At 41.0% G+C, this 20,658-nt stretch overlaps 1 protein-coding gene across 1 annotated transcript in view; it reads left to right on the top strand.

Annotated features, from left to right (window-relative positions):
- SPAG16 (sperm associated antigen 16) overlaps positions 1-20,658 on the top strand; it is a 409,743-nt gene that overhangs the window by 57,254 nt on the left and 331,831 nt on the right. Inside the window, exon 10 of the mRNA XM_028704644.2 lies at positions 2,453-2,583. Within this exon, the coding sequence (XP_028560477.2) occupies positions 2,453-2,583 (131 nt within the window). The remainder of the gene's footprint in view (positions 1-2,452; positions 2,584-20,658) is intronic.

Genomic DNA, 20,658 nt, shown 5'->3' with positions numbered 1-20,658 from the left:
TGTGTACCAAAGTCTCTATATCTGTGAGTCTGGAGACGTGGAGGACATTCAACACTATTTGTTACGATGCCCTTTATATACACCCCCTAGATGTGCTAAAATGTTTAGTAAATGTTTAGTACAGTCCCCAAATGTTTTCAAATCATTCTGTTGATGGGTACTTTGAATTCAGCCTGTCTTCCCCTTCCCCTTCTTCTTGGACAATAATATAATTGTAGATGTAATATAGATTTTTTAGTGAGCAACAGAAAATCCTGTGGCTTTCTCACATATCGTACATTGGAAGGGCAGACACTGTAAAGCTGGAGACTTGAGTCCAGTCATGGTAACAGGAGAACTTTATTGATATTCAGTAACCCCTAAGGCCAGAGGCAGAGAGTGAAAGCTAGCATTAGGGTACATGTTGGGGATGCAAAAAGTTATCCAAGTCCTCTAAGTGAATTTCCACTTCAGTGATTCAAGAATAACCACAAATAAGGGAAGGTGCACTTTATGAGGTCCAGAGAGGCCTAGGCCACTTCCATCTTTTGAGGACCGTAGCTATAATAAAAAATATTTAAAAATGTCAATATATGAACACAAAATAAGGTGCATGCACACACACATATGTGAGAGGTTTGTTAATATAATCAGCTGATCTGAGAAGACACATCCATCATCTCATCTTGTGCCATCAGAGCCAATATATTTTAATGAATATTTATTGACATTTTATGCTCTTTAATATGATAACCTCTATATCAGTTACCAAAAAAGTAAGCCTTTTACCAGATAACTTTTCTTATTTTCTTAAATTTGAAGCTTAAAGCTGAGAGAGTGTCACATTTTTGTCCAATGTGCATAAAAAGAAAGAAAGAAAGAAAGAAAGAAAGAAAGAAAGAAAGAGAGTTTGGACTTGATATAGAATCATAGAATCATAGTTGGAAGAGACCACAAGGGCCATCGAGTCCAACCCCCTGCCAAGCAGGAAACACCATCAGAGCACTCCTGACATATGGTTGTCAAGCCTCTGCTTAAAGACCTCCAAAGAAGGAGACTCCACCACACTCCTTGGCAGCAAATTCCACTGTCGAACAGCTCTTACTGTCAGGAAGTTCTTCCTAATGTTTATCCCGCCTTTCACTCCCCTTAAGGAGTCTCAAAGCGGCTCACAATCTCCTTTCCCTTCCTCCCCCACAACAAACACTCTGCGAGGTGAGTGGGGCTGAGAGACTTCAAAGAAGTCTGACTAGCCCAAGGTCACCCAGCAGCTGCATGTGGAGGAGCGGAGACGCGAACCTGGTTCACCAGATTACGAGTCCACCGTTCTTAACCACAACACCACACAAGTTGCAGACCTTATCAAATACCCCAAATCAAGAAGTGTCTGAAGTTGAGGTCCCCTTTGACTTTGAGGCCCAGGTTGAATCACCCTCTTGGCTTCCCCCTGATTGGCCATGGTCCCATGATTAGGTAATCTGGAAGAGGAGGCAAAAGAAAGACCCTGCCTATCCAGTCCAGTGGGAGAAGTCATCCTATTGAGTAAATGCCCTGCAGTCAAACAGAAATGCATGGTAAAACCAATGTCCATTTTTTTAAAAGCTACAGCTAACTTGTGAAATAACCATTATAGTTATGCACCTCAAAAATTGTACCATATGTCCAAATAGTTCTGTTGTATAAGGAAAAAGCAGGGACAGAATGAGGAAATGGAACAAGAATGTTATAATCCTCTTTCATTTCCCCCCCAGTTTTGTGAAATTTTATTTTGTGCTTTCTGATCCTTTGAAGACGTAGAATATGAATTGAGACTTTAAGTTATATCTTCCTCATATTTTGCAGTTGTAGAATGTGATTGCTTTAGGTGTATTCCTTGTGTTTAATCATAAAATTGAACAACTACCAGAAGGGTTTCAGAATGAAATGGCTACAAATGAGCATCTTTGTTATGCATGGAGATTCAGATACTGAGTTTTTTTTATATTTTTTGGTATTTTTAATCTCATGGGGTGATAGTAGTTTGAGAGGAACTTGTATGTTCTTTATCTTTTTAAAATGAAATCACTATTTAACAATGTAGAGTGACAATTTTGCAAACATTATTGAGTTTCGAAACCCTCTAATCCTCTCTTTTTATTGCTTAAGGTATACTATATAAGGTCAAATTCTCTCCTGACATTGTTAAATTACAATCAATTTTTAATAAAGCCTATTTAGCCTGGTTAATTAGAGTTAATAGTAAATTTTCTAGCCTGCTGACTTATCTTTAGAAAATATTTGACCACACTGTTCAATGAAATTGACTCCACATGTATTTCTTACTTATGTGAATCTCATTATGTAAGAAAAAAGCATTGGTTCCAGCTTGTTGTGTTTACCATCTCTGGTTAAATTGCAGACACAAATATTGTTCAGAACCTATATAAGCACTGAGGGTTACTTATATGCTTGCTTTTTTGTGTATTTGTTCTAGGATTCAGAGTTTCCTGAAGATATTCAAGTGAATCCCTACCTTGCTCGTGCAAAAGAATGTTTGCGCCCTCTAAAGTCTGGAATATATAGGTTGAGCAACACCTTGAAAGTACATGATCTGGCAGTGAGCTGGTAGGAACTACCTTCTAAAATTGCTTATTTATGTGTTTGATTTTTTAAACTAACATAGAGAATAATTAACTTTTAATGCTAGTTGCCAAATACTTACTCGTAACAATGCAACCATTTCTATATGCAGTGAAATAAAAGAAATGGATGGGTAGAGAGCCCGTGAATAAATGGTACAGCGGGAGGTGAAAATGACCATGGAGAATGTAGGTTCTATGAGGCCCTTTTGTGTAGAGGTATTTCCCCTTGTATCTGAAATAACCCCCACTCCCAAATATTATATGCATTTATTTCTTTTGATATACACAGACACACACACATATGCCAGCTAGTCAGCAAGAGATCTAGAGTGATCTCTGACACTGGTCCTATTGAGAGTGGCTGCCAGACTTTGACTCTCTGCACTTTTCTAGAGGAAAAACATCCTGGGCCTGGAGGCAGCTCAGACGAAAGCTGCTTCTGGAAATGTTACAAGATTTGAAATCAAATTCTGATTCTGATTCTAAAAATTTGGAAACCCCCAAAATGCAAAGATAATATGAATGAAGGAGTTGTGGTTCTCAGGAAACGGGTAGCAAAAATAATTTTATTTGGAAACAGAGACTTCGTGCTACTGTTTTGATTGCTTGAAGGTTGAAAGGCAGAAGGGCTTTCTATATAAGGTTGCTAGAGAGAAAGCAAAGAAGAGGAGCTTTTGTTTCTTTAGCTATGGATATCTGCAACTAGTTCAAAAAGCAGAAGACAGCTAGAGAGCTCCAGACGCATACTGAAGACATGAGTTCTTCAGCAATCATGCAAGTAGCACCAAATGTGTCTGCTTTAAAAGAAGCAGAAAATATCCAGCAATAGACAGGGCCAGGGCACGAGAACATCCCAACTGAAAATACTGAGGAAGCTACTGGTACTGTCAAACCTGAACAACAGGAAAAGCTGAATATGGCAAAGTACATATCCAAAGCAACTCCTCCATCAGATGTGTTAAAACACAATGCTGGACCCCTACAGAAAGTTATAATAATTATTATTTATCAAATTTGTCTTTCATCCTTAGATCTCAAGGCGGTTTACAGCATAAAAATACAAGATAAAAACACAAAATACATAATACAAAACAAAGCAATAGCCCCCTCCACCTCCCTCCCTCCCACAAACACATTTGAAAGGATATAGGATACCTGATTGAAAAGGAATGTTTTTGCCTGGTGCCTGAAGGTGCATAATAAAGGCGCCAGCTGAAACTAATCAGAAACTAATTGGCATTCAGTGCAGTCAGACCAGGATCAGTGTAATATGCTTGAACCGTCTTACAGCCCTACATATAGCATGTTGCACTAATCTAATCGAGAGCTTATCCGAGCATAGACAACAGTAGTTGGGATATCCCTGTCCAGATAGGGGCACAACTGGACCACTAGCCAAAGCTCAGAGAAGGCACTCCGCACCACTGAGGCCACCTGAGCCTCAAGCAACAGCAAAGGATCCACAAGTACTCCCAAGCTATGTACCTGTTCCTTCAGAGGGAGTGTAATCCCATTAAGAGCAGGCAACTTTCCTTCCATCTGGTTTAGGGAACCGCCCACAAACAGTGCCTCAGTCTTATCTGGATTGAGTTTCAGTTTGTTGATTTTCATCCCATTATTGTTGCAAGACAATGGTCCAGCACATCCACTGCCACACCTGCAGATGTAAATGACAAGTAGAGCATATAGATTGCTAGCAATGTACTCAGAAACTCTGAATAACCCCACTCAGTGGTTTCATGCAGATGTTAAACAGCATAGGGGATAAAATCGAACCCTGAGAAATCCCACATTGAAGTCTCCCCAGGACTAAAGAACACTCCTCAAGCATCATCCTATGGAAATGTTCATCCAAGTAGGACTGGAACTACCACAAAGTGGTGCCAACTATCACTAACTTGGACAGCTGCTCCAGAAGAATACTATGGCTGATGGTATTGAAAGCCCGTGAGAGGAGAAATAACAGGGACACATTTCCCCTGTTTTCCTCTGACACACGTCATCATAAAGGCAGTTTCTATGCCTAACCCAGGCCTAAACCCCAATTGAAATGACACAAGTACTATATCACAACTCAAGCAACGCCAAGATAAGATAGCTTTTGTGCCAGTTGTTGTGCACCTCTTGCACATCAGCTTTTATTGTTTGTCTTGTGATCTTAAGCAAAAATTCTTAAATGCTAGAGCCAGTCACCCAAGCTCTGCAGTTTGTGAAATTAGATGTAAGGGAACTTAGTGAGAAGACCTTTAGCTCAATAAAAGAGATGTGCACAGAACTGGCAGATGACATGGATGTAGAGCTTTAAGCACCTAGAGAAACCACACAGCTAGTAATACTAATCACCATCACCACCGCATATCGCATAAAGTTGCTGAACTTTTTTTTACAAAAACGCCCCCAAAAAGTGCTTGACTTGCCTAAGATCCAGGACAAAGCTCTGCCTTTCATAACTGCCCCCCCCCACGTCAATTCTGCCTTTGAAATCTAGGTAATGATGGCAGCCCTAACAAATAGTTATCTCAATTCTCCTGGGTGCAGGGCATCAGTAAGGGTTACTAAATTAACATAACCGTGGCTTTCTTGACTTCCTTGTCTCAGCTCTCAACACTTCTATGCACAAAAACATGCCATTTTGTGGGGAAGTCAGATTCAGTATCTTTGAGACCTTGGTGTATTTAAGTTTCTCAGCCTTCAGGTAGAATCAGGGTCTGGGAACTTTGATTTATCCACTCTTTTTGAGCTTATTAAAACCTTAACAATTAGAAGTTTGCTTCAAAGGTAAGCAAAAGTTTAATTCAAGAAATGCAGTTTGCTATAAAGAACCTGTCAGATGTTTTGTTATACTGAGTTAGAATTTTTACAGTTAGGTTTAACAAAGCACTAAAATGCAGATACTTGTTTTTCCTTTAAAACACTGTTTCTACAGATCAGAAAGTCCTACAGATTTTCAAGATGCTGTGCCTCTAAGCAGCACGATAGCTGATATATAATTGCATTTTGAATTCACAGGATCATTCTTTGCAATTCTATGAATATATCAATGTGTTTTCATGTAAGAAGACAGTTGAAGTGTGTGTATATCTGCCTGGAGTGACTTAATAATGTGGGATTGCATTGTTACCTCTTGCAGTAAAGACGTAACAATAAAATATATGGCACCTTTTGTTATTCCAAGTGACTCCCTGGACAGCAGGATAATACATACTTTTTAAAGACCACAAAATAATTTATTTCTCCTCTGATCTTTTTTATCTGTCAGAAAATCAGTGTTTGTGAATTTGGAGTCCTTCCCTTCTATATTTTATTTTACATTTCTGCTTACATTTCATGTTAAATGTTGGCAGTGAATTCCTGGAGTAGCACATGTTTCCATTTTACTTCAGCTCATATAAGCTTTTCCCAGGAACACTGGGAGCATGTTCATTTATTGATGCTATGTCACATAACATTGGAGCAGTTACTTAAAGTTGTGTGGTGATATAATTTTATTGAAATGTTTCTTTTCTGTGAAATAGTGCTAATAAACAAACAAACAAACAATTTAGATTAAATTAAAACCCTAAGAAGAACCTTGATGGGTTATTAGACTGAAGGGCCATTAATTTATTGTTTTCATTTATGAAATGATTTTATATGGCTGACCATGATGAAGTCCACCTAGTGCAGCAAACTATTTCTCCACAGTGGTTAACAGGATGTCAGGACATGAAGAAAACTTCATAAGCCTTTCACATTTTTTACCCCTAGCAACAGGGAGACTCCAGTTGTTTTCCATGGTTAATAACTGCTCATAACCCTCTCCTCTATGATTTGTCCAGTACCCTCTTAAAGCCATCTGAGCTAGCGACCATTACTAGATCTTGTAACAGTGGATTCCATGAAGTAATTCTGCCTTGTTGAGAAAGTGTCTTGTTTTGTCTTTCCTAAATCTACTGCAAACAATTGAACTGGATGATCTTTAGTTCCATTAATATGCAATATGCACATCATGCATTTCCCACTAAAACTCTGTAATGTAGTGTGTGTTTTTCTAAATTTAAAAGTCCAATACAGTTGATGCTGCCACAGTTTGAAAATAACTACCGTAAATGTTCAAAAAAGGAATTTTCTCAGTTTGGAATAGTAGTGCGAATCAGCCATCTTTTTGCTGAAACTCTAAAATTGAAATTATTTATCGCATTTGTTAGTTACTTTATACAAAACAAATGTCTCACAGATGTATGACGAGCTTAGATGCCAATTTTCCATTCAGCAGACTAGGCAGCATCAGTGCATGGGGAGAATTGGTTTGTCCTTCTCAAATGAACCTGTCCTTGATTGCTGAAATTTGCTTCACATTTTCAAATCATAATGTATTTTTAAAGCAATCACTAGACTGATACTGTCTGTATTTGTTGGGGTGAGGAGTGAAGCATTTCATTCTTGCATGAAACCTGGGTTTCCCTGGTATGTACCACAAAGCTTCTTATGTGTTTCATGATTTTTTAAAATTTTTATTTATTATAATTATATCTTGCCTATCCAGATAGAAATCCTGTTAAGGCAACTTGCAAGTAGCATTCAATTACACATGTTAAGAACACAGTAACCAATATTAACGTATTTAAGCACAGGGTTTTAGGTGGTCTTTGCTTGCTGCCCTCTAGGATTCTCTCTTTGATAGTGGGCTGTGGGTGGTGGTGTGGTGGTGAAAAGATATAAAAGCCTCTTGGACTGCTCAGAGCTTGAGGCTTGGTCCAGGATTGTTTAATTCAAGTAAATTCTTATCACATTGCTAATATTATTTTCCTTTTCAGGTTCCACATTATCATTGCTTTTCTTTCCTGGGTTGTTTCAGCTTAACCAATTGTTTTTCTTACCTCTTGACCTTGCTATGGCTACTAGTGGTTGCTGTATTTGGAGCCAGGAAGGAATTTACCTGTAGACAAATTGGCCGGTCAGGAGGTTTTGCCTTCCCCATGGCAAAATGTCACAACTTTGGGTGGTTAAGGCATTGGGTGGACTCCTAGTCTTTGAGCGTTGGGTGAAGTGTTGTATCACTCAGTATGGAATCAGCGGTGTTTTCAGAATTCCCCGTTAAAGGGGTCTCAATGGGTGTCCGTATCCAGAAGTTTGTGTGGTGCAGTTGGTCCATAGGGCTTCCAGTGGTGGCCTTAGGATGGCCACCTCAGTAGATCGATGTCTTGGGGAGGCCATAATCCGTGGCATGACCCTGAGGCAGTTCTATCCCTCCAGTAGGAGGTTGGAATGGATATACACCCAATGCCTGAGCCAATATTCCACCTACACCTCTAATCAATAAACTTGTGGCTATTTTTAAATCTCAGACTGTTGTCCACTTGTGTTTGTACTCTCTCACTTCACCATAGAATGAGAGCAGGGGATAGGCTGGGGAGGTAGTGTGACTGGGATCACAAAGCTCTAGCTGTGTTTGCAGTCTCACCTGTATGTGTGCGTCTCTTCTGATCCCACATTTTATTTTAAGTAAGAGGTTATTTCTATTTATAGTATTCTTAGTTGTTATGCAGAAATACCAGCATGTGGAAGAAATATAGATTTTAGAAGTCCCACAGGTTGACCAAACACTTGTGTGATTACAAGACCGTATTCTTCAGTTTAGGAATGTCAACTTTAAAAAATGACAGAACAACAAACACAACCTAAACAGGAAGCAAGCGAATTCCTTTGGGTTTGCCTGAAACTAATTTTCTTGAGCACATTTCACCTGCTGGATATTTCCCAATAGAATGCTTTTCTAGTTTGTCATCTTGAGAATGTCATTCTTAAACCTTTGAATAATCTCCCTAGAGATTATGGCTTGAATGGTCTAAGCATCCTAGGAAAGAAAGTGAGAGAATTTTTTTTATTCATCTTGTGGATAATTTATCAACCTGTTTTGAATTAGAAATCTGCCATACTACTACTACTACTACTACTACTACTACTACTACTACTAATACTACTAATTTATTTATACCCCGCCCATTGGGCTGGGCTTCCCCAACCACTCTGGGTGGCTTCCAACCAAATGTTAAAATACAGTAATATGTCAAACATTAAAAGCTTCCCTAAACAGGGCTGCCTTCAGATGTCTTCTAAAAGTCTGGTAGTTGTTGTTGTCTTTGACATCTGGCGGGAGGGCGTTCCATAGGGAGGGCGCCACGACCAAGAAGGCCTTCTGCCTGGTTCCCTGTAACTTGGCTTCTCGCAGTGAGGGAACCGCCAGAAGGCCCTCGGAGCTGGACCTCAGTGTCCGGGTAGAATGATGGGGGTGGAAATGCCACATATGTGGATGCCACATATTCCTTGTATAGGTGTCAGAGCTTGCCACTTTTAAAACACATAGATACTTTTTAAAGCATATTTTAACAATAAATTAAAGCTTCTTAAAACTTGTTATCTTAAAATCTAAGCTGTAGAAGAATTTTGGGGTTGTAATGTTTGCCTTGTATGACTAAGCCAGGAAAGTATTGGAAAAAACATTGTTTCTTCTTTTTCTTCTTTTCTTCTAGTAACATGGTCGAGGCTCAGTTGAGGGTCTTTTGTACATGCTAATCAGTAGGATATTTCCTAGTAAATAGAAATAGCATAAAGGCTTAAACTGAATAGTAAATAGGCAGCTTCATGTTCACAGAGGAATCCAGGATGGACCTGGGTTATTTAGCGATGCTTTTGACAAAGAATGTTTCATAGAAATACATCAGGGAGAGAAAACTTTTTGCCATAAGAAGGCAATTTTTTGTATTGACAGAGCTCCTTTAAAGGCTGAGAGCAGAGTGAATTAGAGCTGTTTGTGAACTGCAAAATCAAACCAGACCTTCCTTGCAGTAGTTTGCTCTCACATAGTCTGTTCTGCTGCTGGTTTTAACTCTTAAGAGGAATGGATGCTTAATGCTGTATGATTTGTGTTTCCCCTCCCCCATCTTTTTACTTTTCAGTTTTGCAAATTGCCAGAGGCTAAGTGAGTCTCAGTAGACGTTTTTAGAATATGTAAATGACTGCAAGCAACAGCTACTTCCCCCAGGGTACTCCATTTGCTTTTAGAGCTGCAATTCTATACATATTTACGTGGGAGGAAGGGCCCTTGAATTTACCAGCCCTTACTCGTGAATAGGATTGCACTACACGTGTACCCTATTCAAAAATAGATTTAGTAAACGTAACATATTACAAACACAGTTCTCAATTAAGCATCCTCATTTATCATATTTTACATACTTTATTAATCCTTTATGGACTACCAGAAGGAATGTGGAAGTGTTACCTTTAGATTCTGTTGGACTCCCAATTCCCATCTGCCTCAATCAGCATGGCCAGTGGTGATAGAAGTTGTAGTTCCATGGCTGGGGGGAGGGGGGCACAAGTTGCATCTCCCTGAACTGCAGCATGTTGGCTAGGCCTAATGGAAGCTTTAGTGCAAAACATCTAGAGAACACCAACTTGGGGAAGCCTGATCTAAAGGTGCCCTGAAAATTCTTGAAAATGTTGGGCTGTGTTTGTTCGTCGCTGAAACAGCAGTGCATTGAAATTTTGTTGCTGCTTTTAGAAGAAAAAACTGCCACAACTTGCTCCTGGGTCAAAAGTATTGTCCCACACCAGCCCAATCTCCAAGTGTTGTGTGATTATAGGGGTCTAGGCGCCTTATCCAGGATTCATGTTTCCTTTGGAAATGAGGCACAGCAGAGACTGTGGTGTCTTTATTCATGGAACTTTGAAGTGTCAGGCATAGCCCTATTGGCTTTAGCCCAAACGTAGCAGAGTTTTCCTGCACAGCGAGGAAGCTAGTTGCGGCAGTAATGACAAGTCAGCTAGACTCAGAATAACTATTTACAGGATTTATTAAAAGGAGAAAATAAAACAAACCAGCAGAGTTTCTGCATACAAATCAAAGCAAAATAAATCCTCTCTTTCTCTCTCTCAAAACCATACACAGCACTTCTACTCCTAACAACACCTCACTTCAAACTGAGCTAGCAATCCCTTGATAACAGAGCAGAGTGCTGGTCGTTAACCAATCAGAGTGAGTAGTTTCTAGGTCAAGCAGACCTGGGCTTTCTGCCAAGAGTAAATTGACACCACCTTGAGTTAATTGTGAGAAGCTAGAATCTGCAAGTTTCCCACGAGAACCAATTAACAGAAACTGAACACCCCCTCACAGATTCTGCTGAACAATTAACACCAAATACACCTATGTAGGAGATTATTTTTCCAGCAAACCTAAACCCTTGCACATTCGCTTGTTCTTTATCTTTGCCAATGGTTTAGTTAACACATCTGCTACATTTTCTTCACTTGATACATAAGTACAGGTGATTACATTGTCTTGTACACAGCAACGTACATTTTGGTATTTTACAGAGATATGTTTGGAACGCGATTTGAAACCCTCTGTTTTACTTAAGGTTATACAAGCTTGATTATCAATGTAAACTTGTACTGGTTCTCCACAATTTACATTTAAATCTGTTAACAAATGCTTGAAATAAATCACCTCGTTGCACAATTCACTCAATGCGGCGTACTCTGATTCCGTTGATGACACACTTACAACGTCTTGCTTGCGTGACCGCCAGCTGATTAAAGCTCCACCGACCATTATGACTAGTCCTGTGACAGATTTTCTATCCGGCAAATTTCCCCAGTCACTATCACAGTAGCAACTCAACATTTCATCCTCTGAAGAATTTAATTGTAACATATAGCCAATTGTCTGTTTGAGATATCTCAGAACTTGTTTTACCCCTTTCCAGGCATTTAGTGTGGGTTTTGAGACCAATCTACTTAATATGCCTACTGCATAGCTAATATCAGGTCTGGACCACTGTGCTAGATACAATAAACTTCCAATTACAGAGTGATATACATCAGGATGTTCAAATTCAGGACTCTCATCTATATGAAGTGTTTTTATGAAACCTGGATCCATAGGCACCACTGCCCCTTTGCAATCCTGCATCCTGTATGTAGTCAGTAGTTGTTTAACTTTGTTCTGCTGACTAATTAGGCAGCTGCCATCTTGGGCCCAGCACACTTCCAACCCTAGATATGTCCTAACCGGGCCTAAGTCTTTCACTTTGAACTTACTGGACAATTGCTTGGCAAACCTTTTAGTTTGTTTATCTGTTTTGCAGGCATACAAAACATCATCTACATAAATCAGGCAAAACTCTTGATCACTGCCTGTACCACGTACATAAACACAATTGTCAGCTGTACTCTGCTTGAAACCAAATGACACTAAGGCCTCATGGAAACATTTGTTCCAAGATCTTGCAGCCTGTTTGAGACCATATAGAGCTTTGTTTAATTTTAACACTCTATTGGAACCTGTCTCATAACCAGGCGGTTCGGCTAGATACAGGTCTTCTGATATTGATGCATGTAAATATGCAGTCTGAATGTCAAAATGGTTTAACAGGAGTTTTCTCTTTGCTCCAAGCGTTAAAATCAGCCTTACACTGTCCCCCTTAGCAGTAGGGGAAAAAGTCTCGTCATAATCTTTTCCAGGCCTCTGAGAGTATCCTTGAGCCACTAAACGAGCTTTGTATTTGTACTCTCCTGTCACCAGAGGTTTAAGTTTGTACACCCACCTGCAGCCTACAATCTTTGCCCCCTCAGGCGCTGCTACTGGTGTAAAAACCTTGTGCTCATTCAGAGAGGACATCTCTTCCTCCATTGCCTGTTTCCAGCGCTCTGCCTCCTCTTTTGGTAACTTTAACACCTCCTGAAAACTCTTGGGTTCTGCAATTACACTAAACACATTTGCAGTATCTGGAGAAAAACGCACCGGAGGCACTCCTTTGTTTTGTCTTTTAGATCTTCTGGGAGAAAATTTTTCTTCTGACCCACTTTCCTCCTCAGAACTACGACCTCTCTTTTGTTGCTTAGCAACTGGTCTTTGGCTAACTCCACTTTCTTGAGAGCTCTTATCTGAACTTTCCTCCCCCTCGGACTCTGACTCCCTGTGTCTACCTTCAGAGTCATGAAGCTCTTGGGAAGGTTCAAACCAAACCTCAGTATTGGCATGTAGTCTCTCCCAGCCACTATGTTCACAAAAACTGGCATTCCTGGAGATCACAATGCCATTTGTCCCTTCAGCAAAGCGGAAACCTTTTCCCAGCTCCTGGTAACCCACAAACACTAACTGTTTGGTCTTAGGATCTCCCTTCTTCCTCATTTGTTTTGGAATTAATACCCAGGCTTTTGATCCAAACACATGCAAATGGTCAATTTTGGGTTTTTTCTTAAACAATTTAAAGTACGGAGTTGTACCTATTGTTTGATGAAAGAGCCTGTTTTGGAGATAACACGCGGTGAGCATGCTCTCCCCCCAATAAGACATGGGCAAATCAGCATCGTCAAGCATGGCAAACATCATATCTTGTAAAGATCTGTTTTTTCGCTCTGCAACGCCATTCTCCTCTGGGGAAAAAACGTTCGTTTTTCTATGCCCAATGCCACGCTTTTGTAACCAGTCTTTAAAAGCATTTGACATAAATTCGCCACCTCTGTCCGTCTGAATCCTTTTGAGTTTGATGGACAGAAATCTTTCCACAGATGCCACCCAGCCTTTAAACTTAGTGAACACGTCACCCTTATTCTTCATGGGGAAAACCCAGGAGTAACGCGTGGCGTCATCCACAATTGTTAGTGAAAAGCGCGATCCACCCCTGCTTACAGCAAATGGACCAATTACGTCCATGTGAACCAGCTGTAGCGGTGACTCACTAACTCTGTCACTTCTGGGGTAAGAGACTCTGTGGGTTTTAACCTTTTTACAAACATTACAATCAAGGTACTTGTTACAACTCTTTAAATTACCCCCATCAGCCAATTCAGACACTTTTAGTACACTTTTCCAGCAAGCATGCCCCATTTTCCTATGCAATAAGTGCACACAGTTGTCATGTATAGCCTTGTTATTCACTGCAGGCTGAGATTTACTGACTACTGCTGCAACTTGAGAACCTGCTTTAAGCCAAAACAAGCCTCCCTCTGACTTAGCAGTGCCTAAAATCTCACCAGCCTTCTTAATAATGCAACTGTCTCCTTCAAAATACACTTTAAACCCAGCTTTTAGCAAACAATCTACAGACATCAGATTGCTCCTTAATGACGGCACACAAAGTACATTTTGCAGACATTCACGAAGACAAGGAACAAAAACTGCACCCCCCGAAATCACTTCGGAAGTACTTCCGTCTGCTAGAGCCACCTGGCTGCGCTGTGCTGAGTTCTTGGAAACAAACAATTCATCTGAATTTACGATGTGGCGAGATGCTCCCGAATCGACCACCCAGACTGCTTGTTTCTCATCAGCAATCTTGACCTCGCCGGTCACCAGCTGAGCCGACTGTTTTCGTTTGAAGAATTTCCTTTTACGCTGCTGCTGCTGCTGATCTCGTCTCTGCTCCTGCACCGGCAACTGAGACTTGACCAACTCCGGACATTGTCGTTTTAGATGCGCTGAAGACCCACATCGGAAACAACGCCTAACAGCAAACGCTGACTCCTCACCGGTACGCTGCTTTTGCGTCACCTCTGGCACGGCATGAGAACTCCTTCCAAACCGCCCACCTGTAGAAGCCTCTGCAGCCAACGACCTTTCTTGCCTCTTCTGCCATTCTTCAATCAAACGCCCAGTAACGTAACTGACTGATAAATCATGCTCCTGCATGCCTTCTAGAGACAAAACTAAATTATCCCAGCTTTCCGGGAGAGAACTCAAAATAATAGCCACCTTCTCCTGCTGGTCTAACGCACAGTCTCTTTCCTGTAGTGCAGTAAACTTTAACTGTAAACTGTGTAGGTGTTCCTGCATTGTAACCCCAGGCTGTAACATTGCCTTGTACAATGCCTTGCGAATGAACAGCTTGGAAACCGCTGTCTCACGCACATGGAGTTCTTTAAGTGCTTGCCACACATCTCTAGCTGTCTTGATTCCCCTCACATACGGCAACTGGGAATCTTCCAGCCCCAAGACAATTGTGGCCCTTGCTCTTTGGTCTTTATCGAGGTCTTCATCATCAGGCTTCGCAGGAAACTTACTCACCACTTGCCAGAGACGATCCCTCTGCAGCACTGCCTGCATGCGTTCCGACCACAGCAAGTAATTGGAGTCGTTCAGACGCTCAAAAGCCATCTGAACTGGTTGTGAGGCCATCTTGAGAGCGATGTCCCTGGAACCCGGAACCAGCTACTCACGACCACCGAGAGAGAGAACAGGAACCACAGCACCCAGCACTCACACGCTGCAGCTGTTGTCCTTGTGTCCACTGCGTCACCAGCTCACCACGGTCAGGAACCAGCCAGGAACAACAACCTCTGGAACTACTGGAACCAACGCCGTTGATGCTGACACCACCGCAACTCAGGCTGGCAGCACAATGCCCATAACCTCATGGAACTTTGAAGTGTCAGGCATAGCCCTATTGGCTTTAGCCCAAACGTAGCAGAGTTTTCCTGCACAGCGAGGAAGCTAGTTGCGGCAGTAATGACAAGTCAGCTAGACTCAGAATAACTATTTACAGGATTTATTAAAAGGAGAAAATAAAACAAACCAGCAGAGTTTCTGCATACAAATCAAAGCAAAATAAATCCTCTCTTTCTCTCTCTCAAAACCATACACAGCACTTCTACTCCTAACAACACCTCACTTCAAACTGAGCTAGCAATCCCTTGATAACAGAGCAGAGTGCTGGTCGTTAACCAATCAGAGTGAGTAGTTTCTAGGTCAAGCAGACCTGGGCTTTCTGCCAAGAGTAAATTGACACCACCTTGAGTTAATTGTGAGAAGCTAGAATCTGCAAGTTTCCCACGAGAACCAATTAACAGAAACTGAACATTTATGATATATGGTTTATTTACCATACATACAATCTGAGCCTACAATGGAGGGGTTCACAGCATTTACGCTCCGAGAGGGTATTGCTTCTCTCATAGCCAAAGCCTTGGATACCAGCAGAAATCAGCCATAGCCTCTGTGGCTCTGCTCTAGCTTGCTGCCTTTAACAGACTGCAACTACTTTTACCTAGCCCACATCATCCCCAACTGCAATCCTAAAACAAACTGCTCTCCTCAAAGGATTTTGTCTTTCTAGCTCAGTTGGTTAGAGCATGGTGCTGATAATACCAAGGTTGCAGGTTCGATCCCCTTATGGGATAGCTGCATACTGTCTTCCTGCATTGCAGGGGGGGGGGGTTGGACTAGATAATCCTCAGGGTCCCTTCCAACTCAACAGTCCTATGATTTTATGAGAGACGGGACCCTCTAATTTGCCGTTTTGCACAGATCCATTCCCTTTGTCCCCCTAACAAATCTTTAGTGGGCCATTACCAGGCTAGCTCCTGACTTGAATTTTAACATACTAATTCCAGAGTCTTGCACCCAGGAATTAGAAGGAGGGTCCAGGAATTGGAAAGGGAGTCCAGGCACTCCACAAACTCATAACACTATACTGCAAACCTGTTCAGAGTTGCATTGCTTAGCTTCTGTTGGCTTGAGGTTTATGGAGATTGTGTGCAGGATTGCAGCCATTCTTTGGAATTGGGGTCAGTGAGGTCACGGGCGAGGGCTACTCAATACATTACATTGTTATAGAAATTTAAAGTGTGTATCTAAAAATATAACAAGCATCCCCCATGCTTTGACACAAGTGCATTCTGTGAAGCCAAGATTGGCTGCAACTTAGAGTGTATACTCAGTGGCAAACCTGAGTGTTCTGTTGTACAATGAGAAACAGCTCACAGTCTCACATTTCTTATTCCTTGGCACATCACAAAAAATGAGAATTCATTTTTAATTACAGTTGTCATAAGAGATGCCCAGCAATGACTAATCAGCCTTACACCATGGTGCACCTAAGAGTTCCATTTTACTGCTAACATAACTAATGCCCTTTGAACTTTATTTGATGGGAGGGAGCATGGAATCCTAGTAGTGCAGCAGAGCTTGTGGCTCAGATGATACTGAATTATGGAAGCAACCAGTTATGTGCTCCTTTATTGGTGAAGATCTCAGGTATAGACTGTTGACAGTCCTCTTCTTTTTTTTTAAGTCAGCCCATTAGCAGTTGTTTGACGGAAGGTGAATGCAATAAGCCTTTTGAAGATGTCTGGGATTCCAAGTAGTATTCTACCAAGAAAGGTCATACTCTCTTTATTAACAAACTCCCGAAATTTGAGTCAAACAGTCACTCCAATGCTGATGGATCTACTACTCAAAAAAGTTTGCTCAAACTAAGACAAAACTTACTACTACTATTCTTCCCATCTGACTGGGTTGCCCTAGCCACTCTGGGCAGCTCCCAACAGAATATTAAAAACATGACCAAACATCAGTCATTCAAACTTCCCTAAACAGGGCTGCCTTCATATGTCTTCTAAAAGACAGATAGTTGTTTATTTCCTTGACATCTGGTGGGAGGGCATTCCGCAAAGCTGGGTTTTTCACACAGGCACCATAGTATGCCTGAGCAGCATGTCCCCTGTGCCTCTCTTGCCAACAACACCCCCCCTTCAAACAAGAGTGCCCCAGGTTCACCAGCTGCAGCTCACCAGAAAAGAATCATCGCTGCCTTTTAGAAAGGTGACATGGGGGGAGTGTGTGTGTGTGTGTGTGTGTGTGTGTGTGTGTGTGTCTTCATCTGTCAGTCAAAGGAGGGGCTAGAAATGCTAAGAAACAGTTAAACTTCAACTCTGCAATGAGTTCACTTAGACTTTTCCTCTTACTTGGGAGTAAATCTCATTGCATCTTGAAGATGTATAGGATCATAGTTGCAGCCACAGGAAGATGACCTCTAGGAGGAAAAGGTTGGGTGGATGAAAACTTCACCAATAAGAATTGGGGTGGGTGAAGGGGTGAAAAACTGAGGACAGGCAATGGGTGAAGTGGAAACACATGAGACCGTGATGATGTGTATCAGGATTTGCAAAATTAAACTTGAAATGCAGCAAGAAAAAACAGCCTCACTGTGTTTTAAGCCTGTAATGTGTACAAATCTCACTGGCTGTCCTGAGCTATTCTTTCCTGCACAGCACTCCTGAAAATATGGTGGCACTTTTTCATTTAAAAGAGTCAATCCAGTTCTATTTTTTATATTTTAAAAATACATATTTACCAAAACAAAGAAGTAAATTGTTTATAATGTAACTTCAGACAAAAGAAGTCTCTTTTTGCATTTTGGAATTATTAAATGATGCTAACAAAATGTTACAAAATGGTTGCAACATGCTGTTTAGTTTCAGATCAAATAATATTTGTAAATTAAACGTTTAACCACAGCTAGATAGATAATGCTTGCCATTTCTAATCTACCATGTCTGTGCATGTATCAGCACTTGATTTTAGAAGTCTTGCTCTGGTCAAAGTCTTTACAAGGTTGTGAGCATCTTCGTGGTTTGCATATTCTTAATCATGCAAGTTAATGGACTGCAGCACAGAAACCACCGTTTTCTATCTCTCTCCAGGCTATTTGCAGCCAGGGCAGCTTCAGCAGTGAAATGAAACCAAAACCTGCACACACGATTCTATGTGCACCATGTCTGTAAAATAGACTAATACACACCCTACTTTAAAGTTGCTCATAATACCAATTGAATTCTTGAAATTTGGAATGAGGTGGGTGGGAGCTTTGCTTAGAGTCTTAAGCAGAGGCGGAGAAAGATGGAGGGCGGTCCGCCTCAGGTGTCATCCCTGAGGGGGGGTGACATCGCTGTGGGCGGCACTGCCCCTGAGACGCTCTCTGCTGCTGGTGCACCCCCCTAGGATGCTCCACGCTGCCGGCACACCCCCACGGGCGGCTAGCCACATCCCCGCGGGTTGCTCCAGGTGTCAGACCAGGTAGCTCCGCCTCTGGTGTTAAGCAGGGACATTTCAGTGGGCAAAGTGAAATGAAGATATATCCAGAGAAGAGGTTTCATAGACTCATATCCTGGAATCTGTTGCCTATAGAGACTTATTCCACCTAACCCTGGAGATATTTAGAACTCAGGCATTTAATTGACCGAGTATAGCCACCTGCACATAATCAAAGGGGTAATGGGGCTGCAGTCTTGGCCCTTTCTGTGAGGTTGCCAGGATTCTCCTGGCCATATCTTTGATGTCCATATGTTGGGTGTAAACATCTCAATTGTATGTAAAGCTCGTGCGTGTACTTAACCAGGAGTTGAGACACTGTACATGATTTCATGAAGAAGCCTATGGTGCCTAGGTTTTCTTCCTTCATGTGTCCATGCTTATTATGTAGACATCAAGGGCAGAGACGAGGAAGCTTTGCACCACTGCTGATGCTTGATCTCATGAGCCTGCTTTCATACATAAATCATGTGAAGTGGTCTTATTAACTTTTAGATACCTCTGTCATCCCTGTTTTATGTCTCAAACTATTATCCCATGGTGACAATTGTTTTTTTTTTTGGTGTATTTGTTTAGTATAGCCTGATGTTTTGTATGGCTCCTGTTATGGGTGTCTGATTGGAACTTGTTTGTGTGTGTGTACCTGCCACATACATCTTGTCCCAAACACATAAACCCCTAGAGAGAAGTGAGATATTTTTTGACAGATGAACTGAGCACTGTTTTGGGACAGAGCCTGACTATTGTTTCAGTAACCCAAGAATGTAGATCCACACCAGACTTAAGCAAAGCTTTCTTTTGTTGCAAGAAAAGAGATGACTGGAGAGACACAAAATTATTGGATGCATGGCAGCATTAATTTTTATCCTAGCATATTCATACTTCTAAACTAAAGAGATAAAAGCTACTATGAGAAATAACAGGTGGCATAAATCTCCTATAGAAGTGCAAATGTTTAGTGGCTTCATCTGTTTAAGACTTAAAATAGTTACGTCAAGTGTGTGAAAGTGTTTGCATTTCAACATCATACCCTACTGCTTTGGGAATTGTGCTCTCCATTACTCATGTTCCTGTCTGGGCACACTTCTCCCCTATGCCCTGTTTCTTTTAATTCCTTGCCTACTTTGCTGTCATGCCTTCTTTTCCCTCCCTCGGTATCCAGTTCTCTGGCCGTTTCCCCAAACCTTACTGTTCAGCAACCACAACTTTTAACTCTGTCACCACTTAGTGAAACTCCAGGAGTAGAAGAGTAAGTCAGTGACACATATACTACTAGAAAATGGTATCTGCTGAACAAATTGGCATTCCATTCTAAATATCGCTGTCTGTCACTTTGAGCTGCAGCCATAGAACCATTTGTCTGGCATTGTTTCATTGACTTTTAGGTACTTTAGGTCAATGAAATGACAGTCCTTGGGAGACAGTGGAGACTCAAAAATGTTGCAGAAGACTACAGCTGAAATAAATTAGTTCTTCCATTAAGTCTTACCTACTTTACCTACTTCCAATGTATTTATAATCATTTGGCGGAAGTGTATACCACACAAGTGAATTACGTTATCTAAATGGGCAAATGTACCATGCATCAACTTAAAGGGTTGTCCATTTACCTATTAAAATATTCAGGACCCATTAAAGATGTCAGGTAGTGAATAATAAGGGGACCCAATCTAAATTGTTTCATTGTAACTTATAATGAGTTATGTAACTGGATGCTTTTCAGTTCATTTAGATTAGTTAATGTGTCTGAACAATTTTGTACTGAATTGATTCTTTAGAAGTGAATTTTACATCTCAGTTCATTCTGTTTTACCTTTCTCCACAGAATTCTGTTTTACCCTTCCCCACAGAATTACTTTTAATTAAGAAAACTTAAAATAGCTATCATCTCTCTTATTTATTTTTGAGACATCTGTTATTCGTGTTACAAGGAAGAGTTCTTGCATTTAAAGAAAAAGCAAATAACATAATGTAAAGACTTCAACAAGCATGACTGATAAATTGTAAATGCAAACTACTATTGTTTCCCCATGTATTAGAGGCAAAGCATTTTCAGCACTGGGGTCCAACCTAATGCTATTTCCTGTGCTAGAGTGCTATTTTGTGTTTTTTGAATGAAATGTGGAGTTCATAGAAGAGCAGCCCCCACAAGTTAAAAGTATTTGCTAAAGAAATACTAATAATAATTTAGGAGAATTAGTT

Source organism: Podarcis muralis, chromosome 1 (assembly GCF_964188315.1).
Source record: "Podarcis muralis chromosome 1, rPodMur119.hap1.1, whole genome shotgun sequence".
In the NCBI taxonomy this organism is placed as follows: Eukaryota; Metazoa; Chordata; class Lepidosauria; order Squamata; family Lacertidae; genus Podarcis; species Podarcis muralis.
The sequence above is the reverse complement of the archived record's forward strand: the minus strand, read 5'-3'. Positions and strand labels throughout refer to the sequence as shown.